The following is a 26105-nucleotide window of genomic DNA, read 5'->3' on the forward strand; positions in this document are numbered from 1 at the left end:
TTCGAGGATAAGTCACACCCTCGTTGCTTATCGGCCTCATTGCTCACTTGCCCCCATTGTGGCCCAGAAATAATTTTATCTTCTTTATAACATGAAGTGCTCACGAGTCTGGGTGGACGTGATAGTCCTTTTGTAACGCTTCGTACACAAATTGACCAAAATGATCATATGCATTTCTGATTCCAGTGTCAGCAGTCATGCATTAACACAGGTGTTTTATTGATCTATTAGATGAGTAAATCTATGGATGACAGCAGCGAGTGACACATGACGCTGTATAAATAATGTGTGGAACGTGGACTCTGCTGGGTGGCTGGAACACATGGAGCGATGGAGAGTTTTGTGACAGTTGAGGCGGAGGTGACGAAGAGGAAGCATGGGTAAAATACAGCTCCCCGAAGAGTCGGTCTGTGAACCCAAAGTGCACTTTGAGCAGTTGTTTATTTGGATGTGGACGGCAGAGGGCACCACGCTGCCGCAGTTATCCCCGCTAAGGCTCGGCCCCCTCTGCAGTCACTGTAAAGGCTGCACAGTATTTCTAATATTACCATCATAAGTAAGTCGTCTGCTTCTTAAATATGTCTACCGAGTTACAAAAACGACGACTATGACTATAAAAATAAAACGTGCCATTTCTTCACGCCATTGGTCCACATCGCCGTATTTAATTGCACTTTGTCTATTGTCTTTAATTTAATAGTTTGTTCAGTAGTTGAGATGGACCTGTAAAGAAAGAGAGGGATGAGCTTTTTTATTCACGCACACCCCTACCAAGCGAACCGCTATCTTTACACACTGTAGGTCAAGGGGCTGTGCACCACCAGGGGCCAATAGGGGGCGACAGGGAGGCAACTAGAGCAGCGGCGATTCTCAGCCCAGTTCAGCCTGGTTCCATTGCGTTGTTGTTGACAGAGCAGCAACGTGACAAGCTTGCAGTGTAAATGGAGAAGGATGCAGTCTGTGAAGCCTGGCGTCATGGAGAAACGTGTGGCCGTAAAAGATCTATTTTCTACCAAAAGCAAATTCTGACCTGTTCAGATGGTGACTATGGGTGAACCATTGTGGAGGACCCCAGGGGGCCCAGAGAGCAATAATCCCACGTTACTGTGGTAAACGGGGACAGCAAGTCAAGAAAATACAGTACAGTTGATGGCTGTACGTTTAGTTGTAGCCTGTCTAACTTTTTGCCACTTTCAATGGGGACTCACTTGCGATGATGATGTCACATTTCTAAATAACTAGTATACTTTCGCTAATTTCCAATAAGTACTCTTGGATTGGATTATTTGAAAAAGTTGCACAAAATCAAATAAGGTTATTTATATAGGTATAATAAATGTAAAATATGCTGTAAGCCTTTATTTTAACATTAGTAATTCCCAAGTACTTGAATATTAAAACTCATTCATTGAATGAAAGTGGTCTTCTGCTTCGGTGCAGTTGATGGCTGGGCACATCAGTGCACTTTGCTGTTGCAGCAATATGCAGAAATATTAGGAAATAGGTAAGTGATGAAAATGTAATTAAAATTTGAGTAAATTGGGAAATGTTTATCAGAAAATGTAACGCAAATGTTTGTGAAATAAAGTCAGTATTTTAAATACACATTTGAATAATTATTGCATATTTTTCTGCAAAGACTCATCTTAGAGTCACAGTAGCACAAGCCATATTTTCTTACATTTGTTTTATTTATAAAAATTACGTGTCACGTAGTGCATTGTTCATAATCATATAAAAACTATGTTTAAGTTTAAAAACAGAAGGCTTTGTTCAGGGGAACAGTCTTTCAAATGATTCACAGGGTGGTTAAAGTTTTGTTCTTGAACACAAAATATCCATGACATTAACATAAAATCTTTTCATTCTGTGTCTCGGTCTCTTTTTCACATTAAGGACAGAAAAATTGAGATATTCTATTGCTACTTGTATGTATTCACTGTTCATTGGAAGTTTACAATTTAAGTTCCCTCCCCCCCCTATTCAGAAATATTTCAGTTATGGCTCATGATTAATGGTACATTCCGAGTCATGGTGCTGGAGGGACGCGTTCCTTCTTTTTCATTACAAATCACGATTATGACGCCATTCCAGTAAACATCGGCAGGTCATCAGTAGCACAGCAGGTCTTAGAAGGTTGTCTTTTCAGGCGTCTTCAGAGCCATAACGTGGCAGAGAATAATGTTTTCCACCCTCACTGTTTTAACATTAGCAACCGCCATGACTCCCATTCGCAATATTTCTTCATATTTCTGTTTCATATTTGTTGAACTGTGATCCTTTATGGAACCAGGAGTGGCCAGCAGTGCAGAGCAAAAGCTCCTTTGGCACCTCTGTTCAGTAGCCAGATGGGTGGTCCACACTCCTCCAGCCATGTGACTTGTATTCTGAGACTTCAGATTGAATCTCAAGGTTAGAACCAAGCTTCCTCAAGGAAAACCTGGTGTTCCAGATTTCATGACCATGTTTTTCCATGGCTGACCACTCACTGGGTTGGTATTTAGCCCTTCTAGACCTTCTCTAACCAATCAGGATCCACATGGGTGCAGTTAGCAGGTGCGGTCTGGGGAGGGGTATGATCGCGGGGGGTGGGGGGGGAGGGGTCATAGGTTCTGCTGCCTCATCTCTTGACCTTGCTGATCTGCTCGCAGAGAGCGGACAGGTACTGTGTGAGCTTGACCAGAAGGATGATGAGGGCACCGCCCAACAGCGTGCAGGAGGGCCACAGCAAGGAGCGCATGACGTTCCCTCGCCCGTAGAGCCGTGTGAGGAGCACGACTTCCTGGCCCCCACCGGGGTCGTGGTGGCAGGGGACCTGCCGGCGCATTGTCAGGCGCTCCGAGACGTTGGCGACGATCGCCTGCACAGCCGCCTGGTCCCGTCTGCACTCGGGTACGTAGAAGCACTTTTGGGGGGGGGAGGAGGAGAGGTATTCAGATGTTCACACATCCCTCGGCAGGAGCATCACTGACATCATCATCATCATCCTCCCACGTGCAGCTCACCCAATTAGCTCTGTAATTATACACACTAATCAAATCATTTAGCATAATCAAATTATGGGCAATTCTGAATAATAACACCTCTCGTTAATATTTCTGTAGTTGAACTAACTGCGATTAATTGAGTGTCACAGACAACGCAGCTCGCTGTTTATTTCCTGTGAAAACAGAGGCTGGAGGGACATCTTTCATTATAACAGCATCATATTTATTAAAAAAAAAATAAGAATTTGGGAGTTGAGGGGCTATTCAGGGGCAAGAAAAGTGAATAAAAAGAGAAAGTGATGACTTACCACTGACATTTTTTTAACATGCTGTCCAAAATCAAAAGTCTCAAAAGGTTTGGTTCTGGCTCCAGTGTGCTATAATGAGATCCCACTACCCCTCAGAGCTGCTGAATCCTTCACGTTTAGCATCTGCTAAATATATAAATGTAAAATGTGAATGCAATTCCCCTCTCAGTCTCGGACCCCACCTCCGAGCTGGTCTCCTGCGTCTCCTCGTTGTGGGACAGCCGGGCCACCCTCCCCGAAGCGTTGATGCTGACAAACACCTGCAGGCACGGGTATCGTGAGGCTCTCCTGCAGTCGGAGCCGCAGCTGTAGGTGCAATTGACCTCAGCCACCACGGTAGAGTTCAACACGGTGCAGGTAGTCTCCTCGGTCCACACACTTGGACATGGACGAACGGGGGGGGGGGGGGGGGGGGGGGGGGGGGTTAATTTGTCAGACCAATGCTTTGTCAACAGTCTTCACAAATCATTACGACATCATGAACATGATGGCAAAATCCACTCCAATGATCAAAATTTTTCACTCAGGGAAACTTATCATTTATACTAGGGAAACAGACCCGAAGGCAGAAATTGGCCTTGAAAGCCCCCCAGTGGATAAATCTTTCACTGAGATGGACAGAATTATAGTTTTTTTTTTTTTTTTTTTTTTTTTAAAAGACATTTAGCTTCTCCCCCACAGTGACCGAGATCCACTGTGGTAATTAAAGAAATGAAGTGAAAACCAGTGAGTCAATCCCACATTTCCATGTCCTTATTTTTGTATTGACTAGTCTAGAAAGAAGCTGAAGTCTTCATGTTGTGTTCAGATATTGAAAGTGGCCATTTGATGGCAATAACATGCCACCAGGCATGTTCAGGCTAATCTTGCCCCAGAGATCACATAGTACCTGTCTGAATAGGAACGCATCACAGTGACCCCCAGGACGAAGTACATCATGGCTGAGAAGAGGATCATGGTGAGGCCCAGGAGGATGGCCCTGTCCTCTCCGGCCTTGAGCGCCGTCACCGTCTTCTTCTTGTCCAAGAGGTCATACTCGCGGATCTTCTGGTAGATCGTCCTGGTGAGTCGAAAGCTCACGTTTTACCGTTCACTCAACTTGAGCTTTCTTTGATTGGCTCGAGAAGTAAGCTCTCCGCCCAAACTCATGAGTTCATGCTCATCTGGTGTTCGATCAAACCACTGACTGAAAGGTAATTTGAAAATCTGAACGGCCTCCAGTTCTGGGCAGCTGTCCCAACCAGCACCCCATCCACCCCCAGGACTTGTCCAATTTTATCCAGAACCCCCTATAAGGCAGAATAGGTTACCTAAAATACCATACGTCACCTCTTACAACATCGGACTGCAGTTTATTTTTCCAGTATAATTCCAGTCATTAAATATCATGCCCATCACACTGAAAGAACATTAAATAGAAAAGTTTTTTGTTAAAACCTTTAAAAAAGAAAAAAAAAAAAAAAAAAGCAACTTGTCTTTCCTGTTCATTAAATTGTGTCTTTTTTGTTTCAACTATTATTTTTCTACAAGAGGCTGTTTTCCAAAATCCAAATTAAATATGAATTTATTGTTATTACAAACCACTAAAAGCAATTGCCAAGATAACAGAATCATCTTTAAATCTATTTAACAGCACAATTTAGCAGTGCCAACTATAAGTGCTATGATAAATAAGTGAATAAACAAACTGAATTAAGTGCTTATCTTCCATGGTTACAGACATTTACAAAGTTTATTCCATAAACTGTACTGGAAATATATACATATACCTTATATTTGGTAGCGTCACCGAGTAAAATCCAGTTTCGTAAATTGCACTCCTGTATACATACTTGTAGTTTGCCGATGTTTAAAATTTAAAATTTGGACATTCGGATCTCATATTATGATTAACAGAATACATAAATACATGTAAAGTGCTCTAGATTCAGGTTCACATTTACAATATTATGACCACAAAAGCACCTGAATATCACTAAAATAATAAGAGCATGAAACAGTACTAAAGCACTTCATAGATGGTCACATACGGTGCTGGTTAAGGTTTGAGGATGTGTCGAATGGTCGGCAACACCTTACCTTCTCTCGTTTGTGGTCCCCGGTGCCCCTTTGGTTCCGGTCAGAAGGAACATCTTTGAAGGGGCCCCGCTGGGTTGGCCACTCACAGAGGTGGTCCGAAAGGAGCTCTGCAATGATCTGTGGGGGGAAATTTTTTTGGCTGAATGGCCTGCAGCCCCCTGGCAGTTCTCCTCACGGGACCACACCCGCCCCCCTCCCACAACCCGCCCCTGCCCCTCCCACAACCCGCCCCTTTCTCCACCCACCACGGTCAGAAGTCAGATGTGCAGGGCAAGCACCCCCTAGCTGGGGAGGTTCAAAAAATTAAGAATGAGAAAGAAACCCCCCCTCTCCCAGCGCAGCGCAGAGAAGCGAAGAGAGCTGAGGAATCGTGAAGCTCCATCTGCAAAAGTAGAAATCACGAGCCGAGTCACCCGTTCCCGCTTGCTCACACGTCACTGTCCGTCAACCCACCCCTCCAAACGTTCACGGGGAGCCCAGTTTAAAGCCCCTCCTCCATCCCACCCCCACCTCCGGTGCCCGGCGGATAATTGGCCCCGATGGAGTGGCTCACAGCCATGTTGTTACACAGGTGTTTTTGGGTGATGGGGTGAGCCTGGGGTTCAGCTCTGTCTAAACAGAGTCAATTAGCTTTGCTCCCAGGCACCTGGTTCTGTTCCTGTGGATGGATCTCTGCCCAACTCCACAGTCTTCCTGGGCAAAGAAGAAATTAAAAACCCAATGACCATCTATCTATCTAAAATCTATATTTTCCAGCTAGTCTGGATAAGCTGATGCTAGAAAACTTACTTGTTTTATTGACAGAACAGGTACATACTTATAGAGGGAGCCACAGCATCTTTAATTGAGCCTTTTAATTGATGATGATGTCATTCATGTGTTTGTCAGAGGTTCAGATTTCGCTGATGCTTTTTTCTAGAACAACATGCAGTCACTGTCTCGTTTATACAGCTGGCTCATTTTTACTGGAATAATTCACGATAAGCACCTTGATTAAGGGTAATGCAGCAGGAGGTGGAGTTCGAACCTGGGTCTTGCAAATGCAACGTGGCCCCTGTAACCACTGCGCCATCTGCTGCCCCATTGGGTGATACACAGGTCCTGTTTGGCTCAGAGCTCAAACAACTGACGTGTTTGAAACCCTTCGGCTACCCGACACCGAGCAGATTCTCGGGAGTAACGGCCGTCTGAAAATTCCTCGCGTCTGGCGAGAACGTGGCTTTGTTGGAAAATGAGACAAAACACAAAGCTCAGCCAGACCTCCTGGAAGCCAAGGGGTGGGGGTGGGCTGCCAGTCTAATCACCCTGTAAAACAAACAGCCACATGGATGCCTCGCCGCGAATCCCAACACGCCGAAAGAGCAGCATCTGCAGCGTACCTGGAACATCTGGAGCATTAGATGAGCTCTGACACCCATCAGCCCTGTGATGTCCCGCGCTCTCTGCTGAAGAGCTAATTATAAACGTATTGGCAAGGCGCGGGAATATATACAGTCGCCATGGGCGACGGCTCATGAACGATCAAATCAAGGAGAAAGCTCTGAAAACACATCTAACGGTAACTCTCAGTTAAACCCAGGGCTGATTACAAACACGTAACAACTTTGAAACAAACAAAACAAAGGGGCAGCAGGTGGCGTATCGACTAGAGCTGCCACCTTTCAATGGGGAGGTTGTGGGTTCAAGTCCCACCTCCCACCATAATATTCATGTGAGTTGTTACCCACGCACATATTTTCAGAACCGCTCGTCCGATACGGGGTCGCGGGGAACCCGAGCCTATCCGGCAACGCAGGGCGTAAGGCCGGAGGGGGAGGGGACACACCCAGGATAGGACGCCAGTCCGTCGCAAGGCACCCCAAGCAGGACTCGAACCCCAGACCCACCGGAGAGCAGAGTTGTTTCAGTTAAAAAAAAAAAACTAACTAACTTTCTGCACAAATGGTTAAATCACTGCAAGTTCTTCAATGAAAACCATCAGGTAAATAAATGTAAGGAAGTTAAGAATCATCCAAAACTGAGATGAGCAACTAAATTTCTCTCTCCAGTACAGGCCATTGCTCCTCTTTTTTCATGATATTTCTCCTTTTTTTTGCAGTAAAACTATTTTATTACCCTTTTTTTGCCAAAAAAAATGGGAGTTTGAGCCAGAAGCCTGCTGTTCAACCCACTTCGATTGTCTAGACCATGCTGTACACAACATCTTCATTAGCATCGTGGTCCTAACTCATCTCCCCTGTTTACCGCCCAATTACACACTTAATGTTGCGCGAAATGGTGCCACTAATTACATGAGCGATGACACAGCCGTGAAAGAGGCACCGTGTCAGCGAGGCTAAAAACTAAAACCAAAAATGCTGTAAAAACCAACAACCCTGCTAATCCTATCACTTAGGTTATATCATCACTACTGTAACCCTGGGAAGCTGCTATTTCCATCCATTTATTCATGTGTGCGTGTCGAAAAAGGATACAGCTGTGGTTCGAGTGCAATCCGCACGACGTTATTTAACATTTATCACAGCAAATACCCTTTCGGCGAGATAACCCTCTTTACAAGGTCGAAAGGTGTTGACAAAAATCATGATTTTTCAATAGAGAAAAAGACATGGGTATACTAATCCCTGTTGAATTGTGTTTTTGGAAAATGTCAAAGCAACACAAGTAGCCACGTTAAGCATCCGACACACCTGGGCCTGTTTGGGCTCGTGATGCAGATGGAAAACTCAGGTGCGGCTGCTCGGGGGCAGAAAGGGCGTGGCCCTGGGATCCACCAATCAGAGCCCGGTACCAGCCAGCAACGGAAGCTCATTTTCTTGTGGTCAACGGACTCTCTTGTATGTCTCCTGCCGAGTGAGGGGAGAGGGGCTAACCGACCCTTCGGAGACCGTAAATAATTCAGTGAGTGCCAATTGCCCTGGGGAGGAGAAAGAAGACTATTGGAGAAACGTGGTAACACTTTGCTAAATGCAGAAGTAATCAGCGATTCAATAGAGCAGCTCAGAAGGTTGTAGATGAGGAGCAGTTTCAGGGTCCCCTTTGTTGTCTAATTGCTTTCCGGCGAGAGGCCAGCCTCACCTTCCCGGTCGCCTCATTTCAGGCTCGTTGCAGGCTGGGTGAAAATTTCCCATGAAACTGATTAGTTCCTTAATAACGTAAAATTTTAAGTAAATGGGTGTTCCAGGACTGGCAATGAAATGCAACATGTATACATCAAATTAAAATAAGCAAAGCCATTCTAATACTTCACAGCTTTATGTCTGGCATGTACCCAGTGTGAGTGGTTGCGCTGCAGGTGATTGTGAAAACACATATGAAAATGATTTTTGTAGTCAAAGGTGATGCATAATTTTTCTGTTTGCATATGTGGAATGAGTGTGAATGCATTTTTCAGTTTTTTTTTTTTTTTTTTTTTTTTTTTCTTTCTAGAATAGATGCATGTCAGAGTTATTTGTTGTGAGTGTGATACTGATGCTGAAATACACACAGGCTTCTGTAGAAGGGGTTCTTTGGGATACCTAATGTAGTCAGCCTGGAGGCACAGCAAGTAGTGCTGTCGTCTCACAGCACTGGGGTGGTGCGAGAGGACGTGGATTCAATCCCCGCTCAGTCTATGTGGAGTTTGCATGTTCTCCGGGTACTCTGGTTTCCTCCCACACTCCAAAGACAGGTTGTTCAGGTTTACCCATAGTGTGCGAGTGACAGAGTGAGTGTGTTTCACTGATGTAAGTAGTGTATCTAGCAGTGTAAGTCACCACGGTGAATAAGGTGCGTGGGCTGATAACACTACATAGAGTTCATTGGAAGTCGCTTTGGACAGAAGCGTCTGCTAAATACCTGTAAATGTGGAAAATTGACTGACAGCGACTGGACTTCAGCGGAAGATAACAGAAAATGCTGCAGTTTACCACTTTTAAAATTAATTTAAAAGAAAGAGCAACCAAAAAAAGTGGATTTAAATATTGCGAGGGGAGGGGAAAAGCGGCTCAGTTCTAGTCTCTTAATGGCACACTGCATTCCCTCTAATTCATTCAGTGGCCCTCTGCATTCTCCTTTCATGTCATATATTTAAACATTAATAATTGTTAGTAAGCATTTGAAAAATATTGAGGTTTAAACATGCTGCATTATGTTTCATGAATGAAGGAGCGGTGTGAAGGTTATATGGTTTAGTTTATAAACACAAAAATGATTAAAATTCTAGGTTTGGTAGCAGGTTTTTTTAAAAAAAAAAAAACCAGCTCACAGTTCGCTGTGTTACACCCTGAGGTCGGTCTGGTGGAAGTCACAGTACAATGAAAAGGCAAATTTAGATTTATACCACGGTAGCAGGGAAGGGCAGGTGCTGTGCTATTTGTGTGTTGAAAGATGGCACTGGAATTGTGACCCCCTCCAAACGCACGCACTCGGGTCTGGCATTTAGGACCCCGGGCACAGATGTGGTGCCGGCGGCCCCGCCCGCATGTTCGGCATTGGTGGCCCCACCCTTGGTAAATAACAAGAGGCGTGCGGTTAAAAACGGGTGTAGTCACACTGCCCTTCCATAATGACATCGCCAGCTGCACCGTTATCTTCCCTCTGTGTCTTTGCTTGAATCCTGAATTTAAAAACAGAATCAAAAAGGCATTTGCTGTTCCTTTTCAGCAAAATATTAAGTTTACAAGTCATAACTGCCCCACTGTAACATTTGAAGGAAATATTTAAGTCCTGAGTTAAGGTGTTTTTCGCTCCTAAGCATCATTATTCTTATAATTAACTCTTTTTCAACAGAGTCGTTTGCCCCGTACCGAATAATTTTAAATAACTACTACAGTAATGCTTACACCTGCTGCTTTTGGACCTGAAGGTCGCAGGTTCGAGTTCCACCTCCAGCTGTAGTACGCTTGAACGAGGTACTTACCCTGAATTGCTCCAGTAAAATCACCCGGCTGTATAAATGGGTAAATAAATTGTATCTTTGGAGAAGAGTGTCAGCCAAATAAATAGGCATCTTCAGACAGAAGGGTAATTTTCACTGCATCAATTTAGAGTAGTTACCTTGATCAAGGGCACTGCTGCAGGAGGGGGATTTGAACCAAAAACCTTCAGGATGCATAGCAGCAGCCCTAACCACTGCGCCACCTGCTGCTCGATGGTTTGAAAACAGGATGGTCAGATGACAGAGGAAACATTTTTGTCTCCGAACAACAGCTTTTGAAGTTTGTACTCCGGCAGTGAGATAAAACACCCCGGTAGCCTTTGCCGGGTGTCACGCATGTCTCAACACCACCGTCATAAAGGAGAGTAAAAGATGAAAAGCAAACTAGTCGCAATGTCCTCCAAGGGGCTTTGAGTGTCGCACTTTACCAACGTATTAAGCCATAACTGTAAAAAATTAGTCTCTCCAGCTGCAATTCCTTGCTAAAAGTAACAAAGCCTAGATTTAGTGTCTTTTCCACACTCCAGATCTTTAAATTTAGTATCTCTTGGGCGCGAGTGGAAGAATTTCATCATCACGTTTTTACCATTAAAAATATTTATGCATGAAATGAAATGAGTGAATTGTATATTAATTATATATTGCATTAATTTTATATAAATACAATAATTTCAGAATGTATGAAATAAAACAATTAACTTACATAATGCTGCAGATTGGATAATTTACTCCAGATGACTATTGAATGACGGAATAACGTAGCGTTCAAAACGCGCGTCCCTTGTTGAGCCCCGCGGAGCTGTTCCGCTACAATACGACGGCACAAGAAAGCAGAAACGTTACCTTTGGTGCATTTTTTTTTCCCCTCAAATCCCCAGAAGTTAACTGGCTAGAAATAGACTTTGAAAGAGAGTAGAGATTGTGCTTCTTCTGGGGTCTTCCTCTTCGGTGTCAAACAAGTGGACAGCTTAAATTCAGCCTGGAAATCCAGCGCTGGACAGATGAGTTAATGAAGACCCAACAAAGGACACACCTGCAGCCGGAGCTGGAAACAACCTGTCAGCACGAGCTCATAACCTGGAGGAAAGCGGTTTGCGGCCGGCGAGTCGACTAGGAGCCGTGCGCTCCGAGGAGTTCCCAAGATCCTGCGCAACTTGGCCAAAGCTGGAGTGTCAATGGACCATTTATGGGTTATGGGGGCCTGAGGACATGGTACCTGTCGTACCCTTGAGCAAAAAACTCACCTTGAATTATTCTGGTAAACGTCCCCTGCATGTGTCGTCATGTTCTATATATGCATTTTTCATACTTTTATATTAACCTCATGATTGTGGTGTATTGATCACAATGAGGGCGGCTTGACGTGTAACTATGTTGTACAGGTTATAACACATATAAGTCCCAAGTTCCCCTAAAAATAATATATACGCATTAAAAAAATCTGATAAATTGTAATGCGGTTCCCGGTTCTCCAAGCGCCGGTGACATGATCAACAAAACAAAGGTTTGCGCAGCCTGACCGTTCACTTTGCTTCAGTGGTAGATTCCAATTTATATTGTTTTTTTTTTTTTGTTTTTTTTTTTTAATGTTTACTGACGAAAAACATGAGTGAAGGTGAAAGGAAATTGTAAAATCCATTAAAAAAAAAAATCAATGGGGAAAAAAACTCGGCAGGAGCCCGACGTGCGGTCATCTGCAGACAAGACCGTGAATAACCGGTCGTCGAAATACCGTCGGCGCGGTATTGACGCTCGCTGTCCGTTGACGCGCTCTTTCGTACATGTCGGAACTCGGAAAGTAAGCACCCGCCGAAATGAGTGTTTAAATAAGTGTACGGAAGGTAAAAGGTCAGGTGGCGCGGGTGGCCCCCTCGGCCCACCCTCGGCCCACCCCCGTCCGCAGCTTACCCGCACGTACCTTTACGACACGACTTCCTTTCAGGTTAGCCTGGATGCGGAAGGGCCGTCCGAGGCAGCCCTCTCAGCCTCCCTCTTTCCCTCTCTCCGCCCGTCCTGCTCCCTCCTGGCCAAAACCCCCTGCGCTATTTAAGGCCCGTCGTCCCGCTAGATTTGTGGCTGGACCGCGGTGCCGGCCGGGAGGGGAAACGCACGGCCGTCAAATGACTTCCCGTTTAATCGACACTTAAAGGGGGGACTTTCTGCCTGCCCTGATTGGGGTCTGACCTTGCGGGCTACTGGTGCGGAGACAGCACGAGGTCTGGCATTTAATTACCGGGGCGTTGCACCGCAGCCAGAGCCTGGGGACAAGGAGAGGATAACGGTTATTAATGGCCGTGCGTTTTCCCGACTAACCGGCGTGTCGAAAGTTTGATTACGTGCCCGTATCGTCGGGCCGCAACCGCTGCTGACTTCGCGCCGGGGACGAGAGGGTCTTGGGGAAAAAAACCGGAGGGCGTCTCGGGAGGAAGTCCAAAGCGACCCTGCTCTGCCCCGAGAATTTTTAAGAAACGCTGCCCGCTGCAAGAAAAGACTCGTGCCTCAAATTGCTCGAGTTTATCTGCCTTTGCGGTGCAGGCTGGAGGCTGGCGTGCTCCCCGGGGGGCGCCGATCCAAACCGGTGGGCACTAAATTACCATGCCGCTATCCGTGGGCAGTGACCCGCCGGGGTTAGCTGCAGTACGCTCCTGTATGCCGCTCCTTATTCTTTCTTGTTATCGCGGAGGAGGTCAGCAGAACGTCCAGCTCCGGTGCAATTATCGGCGGGAACGACAGCGCCGAGAATTTTTTCGCGCAACGCGGCACAGGAGTCGACACCTATCTGAAAGTTCCTTAAAATAGGGGACGACCTTTGCTGAGCAGCCAGTAGAACACGGGGAAGAAGTCAAGGATGAGTCCCGCACGGGTCTCGGATGGAAACGCTCCGCCGGTTACGGTCGGCCGTTCCGCTCGGCGTTTGCTCTCGGCAGAATATCGCCCCCTGTGTTGATGTGCTGTCGGTGCAACTTGTTAAACGAATCTCACCGGTTTTATGGCCCACTACTGAACATTCAATAATCATAACGGAAAAAGAAATATGTGTTAATTTTGCTGAGCTATTCTGCAGAGCAGTCTGAAGTGTTATGTTTGTACGCTAAGCTACGTACATTGTTTTACCTGTTCGAACAACAGGGTAATTTCTACTGTATCAATTGGTCTTGATCAAGGCTATTGCAGCAGGAGGGGGACTCAAGCATAGGTTCTCTGAGTGCACGGTTGCAGCCTTAACCACTGCGCCACCTGCTGCCTTTTACTTTCCGCTAATCTAACGCATTAAGTGGCAGGTTTACTTGTTCTGTCAGTTTACACTTGTTTATTATCGGACGCTTTGGAAAGTGCAAATTCTTTCCAGGTGGAGTGTGTTGCTTTTTTTTTCTTCTCCTCATCTTCCTGCTGTTTTATACTCATAACTATTTGCTGCACTTCTGTATGGTTTCTTTTACTAGAACTTTGTTCAACGCTATCTGTCAGCTTGGTGTGAACACTGCCTCGTTAGATGGAACTGAATTTTAATTCCTATCCATCGGATCGCCCAAATAATGCACGCGACCTCCATTTTCGGACTAATAAGAGTTAGTCCCAGGACTGGCCAAGGCCCTCTGGGGGTCAGGAGACCACTGTCAGCTGTGAAAGTAAGATTGGATGGACTGGAGGATGTTTCAGCCTAGAGTACCTATGGAAAGTACAGACAACCCCCCCCAACCCCCTTTTTTAATGGCATTACAGCATGCAGTCCTGATTTATTTAATGTCTCGAACCATTTGGTGCTTCTAATTGAGTAAAATTTCAGTGTTTTGGCAGGGGGGCACGATGGGTTTGGCCGGGTCCTACTCTCCGGTGGGTCTGGGGTTCAAGTCCCACTTGGGGTGCCTTGTGACGGACTGGCGTCCCATCCTGGGTGTGTCCCCTCCCCCTCCAGCCTTGTGCCCTGTGTTGCTGGGTTAGGCTTCGGCTCCTCGTGACCCCGTATGGGACAAGCGGTTTCAGATGATGATGTGTGTGTCAGTGTTTTGTGTTAATGAGTGGGACAAATTTTCAGTTAAATGCATCACAGTTTCATGATGTAACACAATAAAATCCAAAGTCCAAGGAGGGGTGGATACTTTTTATAATCACATTCTACTGAGTTTTTATGTGGGATGCAAAAGGCTATACGTGCGTTTTGTGTTATGAACTACAAGGTAGTTAGTGGCATTGTTTAAAAAAAAGTTTACCCAATAGTACTTAAAGCGGGGAAAATTTTCCTTTTATACGTTTTTTTAACTTCTAAATGTCAGTAATGGAACAGAAACTGCACCAAAATGCCATTTCCTATTACAAAGAAATCACAAACACAGAATGAACATTTTAATGCAGCCAATCTTTTTTTTTTATAAAAAAAAAAAAAAAACTCAAGTATTTCGGGCTATAATAAATACATTTTTGAATGACTTTCCAAGTGATGTCTGCTGCATCATTAGTCCCGGCATTGGAGCTTAATTGCTTGATTAATTGCACCGTCATTCAGCTGATGTTTTCACTGGAAGGTCTTGTAATTATAATTGCATTTTGCTTTGCGCAGACTTGATATTTTTTTCATCCAAGATAAATTGTATTTTTCCGAAAGCACACTTGAGCTCCCACTAGAACTCTGCAAGCATTTCTTCAGACCCGCTTTGGCCTACAAGCCTATGAAAAATGAACAATGAGGGGTTTGATCGTTTTTGTTCGTAATTCTCTAAGGTTCTTTGTATTCAGACACTGCAGTCACGGATGTGTGATTTTCAGGACGGAAACTTCTAAATATTTTTTTGGGGCCGAAAGAATTCATTTTACTTTCAGGCCTGTTCTGAAAGTGGTGGTGGTGGTGATGATGATGATGGTGATGGAGTTGAACAAAAGCAAACTAACCTCAGAATAGACTGAGTCTTCCCTCAAGCCTTTTATTTTTAAAGGTGCTTCATTTGAGTCATTTAATATGTTTGATTTTTGGAACCACCACTTTCTGCACCTTTCAGAGAAGTGATATTGATCTCGAGACCGAATTATGAATCCGAGTTAAATGTCACAGTTGTATTTTTTGCTAATGATGGGCAGATAATGTCCCATCTTTTGGGGTTTTTTTTTCTGTCCCCATCAATATGAAGTATTGATCTTCTCTGTCCCAAAGATCTTTACTTTAACCATTACCCACATCTTCAGATATAATAGGTTTCTGTGTGCAAAATTATGAATGAATTTTTATCATGCTCAATATTGACTGATAAATTGTCGAATTTTAGACTTTCACCGACCACCAGTGACCAACTTTACCTTCGGCTAGGTGGGAAGGACCACCTGCACTGTGCAATGTTATCAGACCCACCAGGTGGGAGGGGCCAAGTAGACTGGACAATGTTATTGGACCCACCCAGGTGGGAGGGGCCATCTGGACTGGGCAATGTTATTGGACCCACCAGGTGGGAGGGGCCAAGTAGACTGGACAATGTTATTGGACCCACCCAGGTGGGAGGAGCCATCTGGACTGGGCAATGTTATTGGGCCCCTTCTAAGTGGGAGGGGTCAGCTGGGCTGTGTAATGTTACTGGACCCATCCAGATGGGAGGAGACAACTGGGCTGTGCAATGATATTGGGCCCCTTCTAAGTGGATGGGCCTGCTAATTTCTGCTAAGAGTGGATCTCCTGGTTGCTCCCCTGTTGTGTGTGCAGTATGTTATCCTGGCGTTTTGTGCACTGTCAGATAACAGGGGGTGCTGCAAATGATCGCAGTGTTCACTGCACCGCCCATCTTTACCGGCGTCTTCACAACAGCGTTTTGGGAACCCGGCACCTCGACCATCAGTCTCGGATCATCTCTTTCCATTCGCTCCTCTCGAAAAAGGTGTACGGAAAATATACATGGAAAGAAAGACCTAATTCCTTGCTGTTGCTCTCTGTTCTGCCACCTTCCTTATCATTCTTAACCTTAATTCCTCGTTGTACAAACTCAAAAGTCTTTTTTGTCCTCACTCTGTGTTAATAGCCTGTGTGCCTTTAGAGTTATTTACCACGGCTGGGATGGATAGGAAGTCAATAAAATAGATTTCCATCTTTTCACCTGTCAAATGTGAATGTGGAACCCAACATGATTAAACATCATCAGGTCTACCTCTATATCGAAAAAAGGATCCGCTTCTACATTGCACTATATTAAACTTCGGCAAAGTCATCTTCCTCCTTTCACGTATGTTATTGCTTTAAAAAGAGTCTTACCTTTTTCATTTGATTTCAGATATGTTTATATCACCTTGGAATTATTTTGAGTTTGCAAAGTCAGTCAATTTGCATGGGGGTCATCTTTAATATCGTAAAAATAACAAGTAAATTAGAATAAACACGAATGTGTGTGTTTTATATATGTGTGCACATGCACGCGCACACACTAGTCTTTATTCTGACTTACTTGTTATTTGTAAGGCATTAAACATGCCCTCACATCGTGGTAAAATAGTGTGAGGGTCAGCAGCGGGGTTCACTTCTTTTTCCTTTTTTTGGATGTCCCGCTGGTTAAGCCGCTCCTGGGACTGACACAGCTACATTAAGTCTGTTTTAAACCCCAGCTATGCAGGCAGAAAGCCCGACAAGTACAGGAGATCCACATACTAAGACGAGTATTTTGTGTGTGGGGGGGGGGGGGGTAAAGACAAAGAGAAACAACCTTAATACGCAGGACCAGCCTTTGTTTAGCAATTTATTATTTACAGCTGATTCAAGCCAGCAGGTGCCATAGTGGTTATGAGGGTCACTTTACACTCTGAGGGTCTGGGTGTGAATCCCTGCTCTTGCGGTTGTACCCTTGACCCTTGAGGCCGCATTATGTGAATCTGCAGGCCTCATGTGGCTCTCGTGTCGGACGTTGGACACAATTCCACTGTAATGCTAATTATGTGACATTGTGAGTTGGACGAAGATGTCAGAGACTAGATTAATAATGATAATTCACTCAGTCCCGTTTGGGAAAATTTTGCATGTGTAAATTGTCAGTTTGTAGTGGGGATGCTCTCCATGCGTGGGCAACACCCTGCTTTGCATGTCAGCTAACGGTTCTGTTGTAGGATGCTGGTGAAATGCTGCCCCTAGTGGCGCTCTCCCGGTACTGCAGGTCAATGGGGTTCTTGCATGTTTTCACTGGCAGAGAGTCAGTGTGCAGTTAAATTCCACTGAAGGTTTAAATAACTAAGTGCTGATAGCGTAGATGGGCCGTTTGTTTACCTGTCTCCTAACGCCGCCTTGGCCTTATCGGATGCTAATCGTTTAAAGGCGCTGTGTTTGATTTTCTGCTGGGCGGTGGGCCCTAAAATGGAAAAATGTCTCCGTTACGTTGCCAGGTGCTGTTTTCTCTCCGAGCGCCGTCCCTCGCAGGCAGCGCATTGCCATGAATGGTGATGAAACGTTTTGTCTGTTTATACGAGCTGAACGTGAAGCAGTCCTGGGTCAGCGTGTGGTGAAAACACACTCGCAGCACTCTAACCAGCTAGTTAAAGCTGCTATGAGACAATATAGAAATGCTAAATCAGGCCAAACCACGTGGGGCATAATGCAAGTAACAGCTTAGCTCCGGAAGCGTTTAAAGGTTTTAAATTAATAGATTTCAAATTCAATCATAAATCATTTAAGCAGTTAATCTCCGAGCATCTGCCAGCACTTGCATGAAAATGTTTTTAAAAAAGATCTGTATCTCAAGGTGGGACGTGGGTGCTGACACTAAATGCGTTTTCGAAATTCGGCCTTATCTGTATAAGTTGTTTATTTAATAAAACTTTTCCAAACTAATGGAACACCAACCTACAGCGCCGCTCGAAAGTACTGTACGTGAACCCTGTATTTACCACAGTTTTACCACAAAATGGATATTTAGTGAGAATCATCGTTTCTCATGTGACATAATAGGTGTGTAACGACCAATTCCGTATGTTTCTTTAGAGTAAATAATGTCTGAAGTAGAAAAACACAAGTGGTGCAGATGCAAAAGTAAGTGAACCCCAGGTCACACTGGTTAAATCAAGTGTGTAAATCACCATTATTTACTCATTTTATCAGTTTATTGTAAGGTTTAACGTTTAGATTTTATAAGTTTTAATTTTTTTTGCAAGAATTACAACCATCCCTATAGGGTTCACATACTTTGAAGCAGAACGGTACATCTTTAAATAAATAAATTCCATTATATCTATGATGAAGACTTCAGCATGTCTGGGCAGGTGAAATATATGAAGATCTTTAAAGCACTCTCACACACTCATAAAATTGCTCGGGTGTGAAGGGTGATCACGTTGAGGTGTGCTGCAAATACGAATGGGATGTGTGGTAATTCTATATTGCGGTAAAGTACAGCGAGAGCAGACAGAGGCGGTAAAAGAAAAGAACAGCGAAGGAAGGGAGGGGACACTCACCCGAGTGCGTGCAGCGGGTAGCCGGGGCCGGGATCCCGCACCATTCCGCTCGCCTCGCTCCCCCTCCTGTTTGCTTGTTCTGCTCCAGCAGGAAAGGAACAGAGGGAGGAGGTTCACTGTGTTTATGCTGCTCGTGCAGTAACAGGAAAACTGCCCTCGAGCCCCTTAAGAGCCCTTCTGTGTCGGGGCCAAACTGTGACTCCCTCAAAATGGGAAAAACAAAAAGTATAAAAAAAAGTCCGTAAAACAAAACTCAGTCTTAATGTGAAGGGAAGGCGTATGTTTAATTATTTTTCTCTTTTCCGTTACACCAATAAGGGTCTGAAACTGTGCAGTGATGCATGATTTCTCCACGTTCATCCCTTTTCCAGCAGCATCACCTCAACTGCGACCAACGTTTTTCATACACACTTCACAAACACCATCAACACTTAATGTCTTTTTGCGTAAACATTGCAGCTCATATATTTCACACGAGCGTTACTCAACCAGGAACCCGGCGAGTCTCCAGGGGCCGCTTTCGGGTTTTCGCCGTATTTGCAATGTGTGTCTTCAGTTCAACACCTGTTCGAAAGGTGCAGAGCTGTTTCCTACGCTTTATTAATTTATTACTTCTTATGGTAATGAAAATTACTAATTACATTCTCACTTAATAGAGCAGCTCTCACTTCATTTTGCTGTCGAATTGCATGGCACCGAAAGCGATGAATGAAATTAACCTGCAGTTCACATCTGGAACAGCACTTAGGCGGGAGGTGAACACGGATGAAATCGTGTTTTCAGTTCTCACTTTTTTTCCCACTTTGTCTCGTTTCCGCAGGATGGACCAGGAGGCTTTCTCAGATCCTCGATGGGGTCACTTCTGGGTGAGTTTTTTTCTTTTTCTTGTTTTTTAAAAAAGGGAACTTTGCTGGTGTCTCCATTCATGAATTACACGCGCTGTCCACGAGGGGGCGCACGACGCATTTCGCAGTTCTGAAAGGCATTGAATCCCAGTCCTGAGGATGCCAGCAGTGAGTCATGGAAAATTATACAGTGTTTTCTCTTTCAAGACCATGGGAGCAGATCAGCTGTTTTTTTTTTTTTTTCCTTTTTGGGGGGGGGGGGGGAAATATCAGAGGATGTGGAATGCAGTCGTTTCATGTGAAACGGGGCCGCAGCAACGTTTTCATAACATTTCGGTCAAACTCCACAGTCTCGTGGTTTGCGCCGTGAGAAATTTATTTGGCGAAGTAAAAGGCCGCAAGATGGCTGGTCTTGTGTACAACTCTGGCCTGACAGCTATGACTGAGAGAATTATGACTGGAACATCAACCATTTAACATCTTCATGAATTCATATGCGTATTCAACAGATTTCGTGTTCGCGTCATGATTAGAACGAAACACGTAAATCCACAACAAAGCAGTAGGATGTTCACAAAGACCACGAACGCTTGGATAAAATCAGTATGATGACTATCCATGACTGACCTTTTTTATTTTTTTTTCGAAATTGTACTATGGTGCAAGTTATATTGTGTTAATTCATGGAACATGGAATCGGACACTTAATGATATCTATCATTGCGGTAACACAGGATTCCGCCTGACTCCTTGCACACATCAGCATCTCAGAAGTGTACGTCACGTTTATTGCGGTGTGAGATATCATCAGGATTTCACAACATTGTAATCCAGCCTGTAGCAAGAGACAAAGTCAAGTACAATACAATCATGGCACAGTATTGCATAACTTCTGGCCAAGGATGCAGTACCGCATCTGTCCACTTGGTGTCTCTGTTTGCACAAAAACAATTGTCCTCGACCCCCCCCCCCCCCCCCCCCCCCCTTCCCCGCTCATTCCTCCTGGGACTGGTCTTGTATTTCCAAAACCAAATCACTCAGCCACGATTAAGGATGTTCTCAGTTCTGATAATAATAAGCCCATTCAGAATCAGGAAATGTGCATGAAAAACCCTTCTCCTGTGGGCATTCTCAAATGAATAATCCTCCAAACAACTCCAAAGTGATCAAAACATGCAGCAATTGCACCTCTATTTTCTGACATTTAACAGTCAAGGTAGATGGGTCCTGCCTGACATCCAACTTGTGATATCAATTTGTGAGTTCATACTGCACTATAATAAATTAAACATAATCGGGAAACCTTTGTGCGTTGGCTTTTGCCGATGTGGGCTTTGAAGAAGCACATTAATAGATGCGATCGTATCTTTGTTTTGGGGGGGGGCTGTTGAGGTCGATGTGATGGAGGACCATCGCACCAAGCGGTCCACCCATCGCTCCTGTTCCTCCAGCTCCAGCAGCAATATTTATATTCCTGGCCTCTGAAATGCCTGGAATCTCCAGCGGCCTCTGAGCCAAGTGTGTCTGAATCGCTTATTCATGCGAGGTGCGTTTCTCTGCTGCAAACAGGTCAAAGCCATGAAGCTGCATTACTCACATATGTGTTGCGAGTGCCGGGGCTGAAACCAGGGGCAGGTGGTAGAACGGCAGTGCAAAGGGGGGTCTGCCGCCACTTCGCCACCCACACTGCTGCTGCACGATCACTGCATTTCCAGGAAGATAACAATGAGACAAGGGACTCCAAAGCCCGGGGTGAGCAGCCAATGGTACTCGGTCCCTTACAGGCTTATTTTCTTCCCTTTTTCTCATTTGGGGGTCGTTTTGTTTTCCTCTCCTCAGCTGCCGCCTGGATTTTCCTAATAGTTAAATATAACTGGTGCCTTTCTGTATTATGTCATTCTCTGGAACTTCATCCTGCACTCTGTGTCACCCTGGTGAGAAGAACACTCTGTAAAAAAATATATTGAATTGTTAGTCTTGGGGTTAGGGTCGTTTGTGGTCGTGGTGGTAGCTAGTCCATCACCCACTGCACTTTGTGATCCTCATCCATGCCCTCCAAAACACCAGCCCTGGCGCGTATGAAATCATCACCCTGAGGGTCCGGGGCAGCTCTGTATTTCTTCACTCAACCAGTTTTGCTGTATAGAGCTTCGCGGCCAACATTGCAGCTGACCCCACTTTTCCATGCCAGCGCTGCAGCTGCCGTTCTGGGATTAAGGTTTTCCTGGACCGCGGTGTACGAGAGTCGACCGGAGCTGCCACCCCGTCTCCATTCCTCCCGGTTGTTGGTGCGAATCCGATATTCCATCAGTACTCTGGCCGACATGCAGGCCTCCCCTCTTGGGCAGAACAAACTGTCCTTCTGCACAACTGTGTTCTGAAAGCTGTCTGGACAGGGGAGAAATGTGTACATAATCCAGGCCTGTTATACAGTGTTCCTACTGTCAACAGCAGCAACTCGACACGATGAGACGGAGAAGTCGAGCTGCTGTTCGCTCGCGCTTCATTTTGAACCGGTTAACTGTTGAAATGAAGAATCTTCCAGAAAAAAATTGAGACATCTAGCTTGCTTCGCAGCTGTTTGTGGTCATAGTGTGGCTATGCCTTAGCTCTGGTTCGAAAATAAGTAATTATTTGCTCATCAGCATAATTAATTAGTCGTTGATGAAAGCCTCCCTGCACCTGCTCCTGTTGCACCGCGGTATGTTGTCGTCAAGGATGCAGTAAACAAATGATCCAGACTAATTTGGTTCATCCTTGACAGTCGAGATGGAATATTTCCTTTACATAGTATGACTGAGTAGAAGATGCCGTGCGTGTAGCCGGTCCGTATTGAACCAACTCGCAAAATAAAGAGGAGTCCGGCATGGGCAGAGTCGTGCGTAGGCAGGGTCGTGTGGACACGTTCGGGTAAAATCGATGACCTACGTGCGAAACCTGCAGCGAAAATGGCCGGTTCTGCTTTTAGGGCTGGAGTACAGACAGTCGTGCTGTGAGCGAGTCCCCTTCTGTTGGAAGCGGTGTGTTTGCACTCCAATGGGAAGAAGAATGAGTGTGTGATGAGCTTTTTTTTTTTTTTTTTTGTTCTTAGCAATCACAAGGCTGGACTCTCAACCTCTGGGTTCTACAGACTCATTATAGTCCTGCTCAGGGGTTACACATGTTTCATGCAACAGTGCTGCAATCTTCATGCAAGATTCTAGGGCAGTTTGGATCTGAAGGTCCGTTGAGGTTTCCCCGCCTTCTGAAGAGTTGCTTCGTCGGCCGTCCCTCCTCGTGAAAGCCCTCGTATCGTTACGCCGCACGTGTGCGCGAGGCACTTGATTATACATGAGCGACTTTGTCGAAGTGTTTCGTGCAAGTCTTCATTTCTGTTCAGGTGGAGCCATCGATCAAAGGGGTGTAGTCAAGCGCATTGGGAAATTCAGGCTTTTGTTAGCGCTGACATACACTCCACCCATAGGGGGCGCTGTGAGTTCTGCCCTGGGATGCAGAGGATAGCCGTAAGACGCGTCAACGGTTGCCGCACGTGAGATGAGACCGGACATGTAACGGTTCAGTTGCTGACCTCGCTACTGAAACACAGAACCTTACTAACAGACAGCAAGAGACGTTGTGGTTAGAATCGTCCCCTTGCAGTCAACTGACCTGGGTTCAAATCCCTGCACCAGCTGTAGTACCCTTGATCAAGGTTTTTGCCCTGAACTGATGCGATGAAAATCATCCAGTTGTATAGATGCTTAAATAATTTTAAGCAGCTTACTGTGCAAACCTGACATTGTAGGTCGCTTCGGAAAAAATGTTATTAACCGAATCGGAATCCGATTTATTTGGCCGAAAATGCGCACACGCGCAAGGAATTTGGCTTCAGTTCCCAATGGCTCGTAGCGTAGAGCAGGAAAAAACACAACATGCATATACACACATATAAATATACATGCATACATGTACAAAGAGGCATTGACAGTGCAGGAGAAAAAGAAAAAATGACAAAAGATGAAATAAGTAATGAGGGACTGCATAAATATGAGGGAGAAAGTACTGCACAGACGAACAACAATCAGCTGTTCGTGGACATTAATCATATTAAATTAATTGTTAATGATAACAATGTTAACAATAACTAATAATAATAACCAGCGAATGTTAAAATAATGAACTGAGTTGGTGTGTTTAGAGTAAATATCAGAGTATCATGCAGTTTTCTGGTATGGACAACATCACGTTCAAGTAGCGCGTATTTGTGACAGTCGCCCACGGCTCGGCGGAGTTTCGGTAGCTAATGGCTCAACTCTAACGGCCAAGTAACATAAAGACATTTCGGAGTCCGCTGTTGCGACCAGGGCTGTGATTATGTATCTCGCAGATGTGATAAAGAAGGATAATGAACTTATGTCCAACATGTATCATCACTGTTTCCTATGGTATTTCAGCTCCTAATCATGTTATCCTGGCAAACTCTTTAAATTGCAACCTCCTCCCGTATAACATTAAATAAAAAGAGGCGGATTTAAAAAAAAAAAATCCCATAGTCCTCATGTGGATTATATAAGCAAACAACCAGGGTGTGTTGTTGCATTTAAATTCTTGGAAACTTTGGAGCAGGCCAACTAACAATGGGAACAGCCCAGGTGTAGCTGGGCAGATGCATGACACAAATATGCCGACTGTGCTTTTGCATCACTTTTACAGGGCGGGGGGGGGTGAACAATTAGAGCTGTGGCTGCAGAGCGGCGGTGGGATGGGAAGGTGGCAGAGATGTTCGGCGGGACACGACGGAGCCTCGCTAGTCCGTGACTACTGCCGGCTTGTTGCGTGCGACCTCTCATTTAATTGGACCTAAAGTGGTACTGTGCTTCCAACTTGGCAAAAACACAGCGTTTTACCATAACTGTGCAGCGGCAGAGCCGCGCAGTTTAGTTCAGAAAGGCTTTAAGTGCTCGTGCTGCCTGATGAAGTGGCTTGTAGCACAGGGTGAAATCTCATGAACGTGCTGCTGGGTCCTCGGCTTATGAACGCAAGTGGGGCTGGAAGTCTGTCAGTAGCTTGATTTGTTCATAAATCCGACAGGTTTTCCCCGCAATCGCCAAGGCTTACTATCGACAACCCTCGATATTTTTCACAGGCCAGTTTTTATAAAAGTCTCAAAGGTCCAAATAATTTTTTTGAAAATTAGGTTAGCCAAAGTTTTGTTTATTTACTGGGTTTTCGTCCAGTGTTTATCCTGGACAGGCTAGTTTCTTAAAAATTTAGAACAAGAGACAGATCCTGAGACATTTTATTATTTTCTGTTATCTATAAAGAGCATGAATCACTTGTCTCCATCTGGCTACTTTTGCTTTATTATCAATACAAGCATAATAAGAGACACCTTGTTTCATTCACTGCGTAGGTGCTGTAAAAGTCTCAGATGTAGCTATAATAGATACTCAGAAAGACTTATTTTAACATTTTATTAACTTTGAGCTGCAATAAAATTAAAACTAATTTTAAACTCCATAAATCCATAGAAGCAAGTTAGATTAGCCTGGCCCTGCATTCCTGACGTGAATGTTCATAGCTCGAGGACCCAATGTAATTGATCATAAATTATATTTAGTATCATGGCAATCATGGTTAGAATCACTGTGACATGAGATTTAATGTCATGGGAATTTGTGAGTCTTCTGTTTTTACTGTAAATTATTTAAGCTAAAGGGTTAGAAGTGATTTTGAAACATCTACTCAACAGGCAATGCTAAATCAGTGCACATAAATAATCCTCCTGCAAAATGTGTGTGTTATATATATAGTGTGCAAGTACTCAAAGATAATCAGTGAAAAAGAAATCTGTTTCCCACTAATACGGTTGAGTTTATTGCTTTTTTATGCATATTTGATACAAGGTACGTTGTCCTGCAGGACAGTGAGCTTAATGGAAGCTAGGGGTCGATTTCAATTACTACAGTAATGCATATATATTGTACAGGGCCATTTCACACTGGTACATCAGCAGATGAATAGACAGATAATTGCAGTGCGGAAGCCCAGGGGAGTCTGGTCGGGCGAGCAGTCTGTTGAGGGATGGAAACCGCACGCCGTCCACACTGCCATTTCTGGTGAGTCACGTGAGGCGGTTGCCATGGGAACGGTGTGGATTCCCCCAGTTTGCACAAATGCATTGTACCTTTTATAATCTTGGTTTAATGGTTACAGGCACTTGTGTGATGAAAGGTTAAGTTTCTGTGCGAGCCTTTCTGCCTCCTTGCCTCCCTCCATAATCTAATCATCAGAAGGGGGTGAGGGGGGAGGTCAGGAAAAGCTTTTTGTTTAGTCCCATTACTGAGAGCTGACATCACATAACTGTATTATTTTCAGATGGGATTTAGATACTCTGCTGCCTTTTTTCTTCTCTTCGTGGACACTTTTTTTTTTTTTTCTTTCTCTAATACGATCTCGGTCTTTTCAAACTTCGGCTTCCTCAGTCGTAAAAAAAAATCGCGAACGGTCAGATTCAGCTCTTCCGTGTCCCTGTTTTGCGACTTTGTCTCCGGTGCTTCCTCGCCAAAGTCTTGACCGC

General features: G+C 44.7%; 1 protein-coding gene across 2 annotated transcripts; it reads right to left on the minus strand.

The window, feature by feature from the left end:
• Window positions 1–1912: 1912 nt before the first annotated feature.
• LOC108921545 (calcium-activated potassium channel subunit beta-2-like) lies at window positions 1913–18772 on the minus strand. Of its 2 annotated transcripts, none has more exons than XM_029249348.1 (5): window positions 18702–18772; window positions 5375–5491; window positions 4185–4355; window positions 3478–3673; window positions 1913–2905 (listed from the first exon to the last, which is right to left on the minus strand). In XM_029249348.1, the coding sequence occupies exons 1-5, from the start codon at window positions 18743–18745 to the stop codon at window positions 2621–2623; spliced, it is 813 nt and encodes a 270-aa protein (XP_029105181.1). In that variant the 5' UTR covers window positions 18746–18772; the 3' UTR covers window positions 1913–2620. The 2 variants fall into 2 exon arrangements, with proteins under 2 accessions (XP_029105181.1, XP_029105182.1); XM_029249349.1 differs by lacking the exon at window positions 18702–18772 and adding an exon at window positions 5620–5894.
• Between the last annotated feature and the right edge of the window lie 7333 nt (window positions 18773–26105).

This window comes from Scleropages formosus, chromosome 25 (genome assembly GCF_900964775.1).
Source record: "Scleropages formosus chromosome 25, fSclFor1.1, whole genome shotgun sequence".
NCBI classification, from domain to species: domain Eukaryota; kingdom Metazoa; phylum Chordata; class Actinopteri; order Osteoglossiformes; family Osteoglossidae; genus Scleropages; species Scleropages formosus.

What these genes read in the sequence shown, in the direction of transcription:
- LOC108921545 (XM_029249348.1), bottom strand. Translation starts at nt 18,745, where the DNA reads ATGGTGCGGGATCCCGGCCCCGGCTACCCGCTGCACGCACTCGG. An exon ending in TACCCGCTGCACGCACTCGG is followed by an intron (nt 5,492 to 18,701) that starts GTGAGTGTCCCC and finishes TTCCCCCCACAG; the next exon opens with ATCATTGCAGAGCTCCTTTC. An exon ending in GGGACCACAAACGAGAGAAG is followed by an intron (nt 4,356 to 5,374) that starts GTAAGGTGTTGC and finishes TCGACTCACCAG; the next exon opens with GACGATCTACCAGAAGATCC.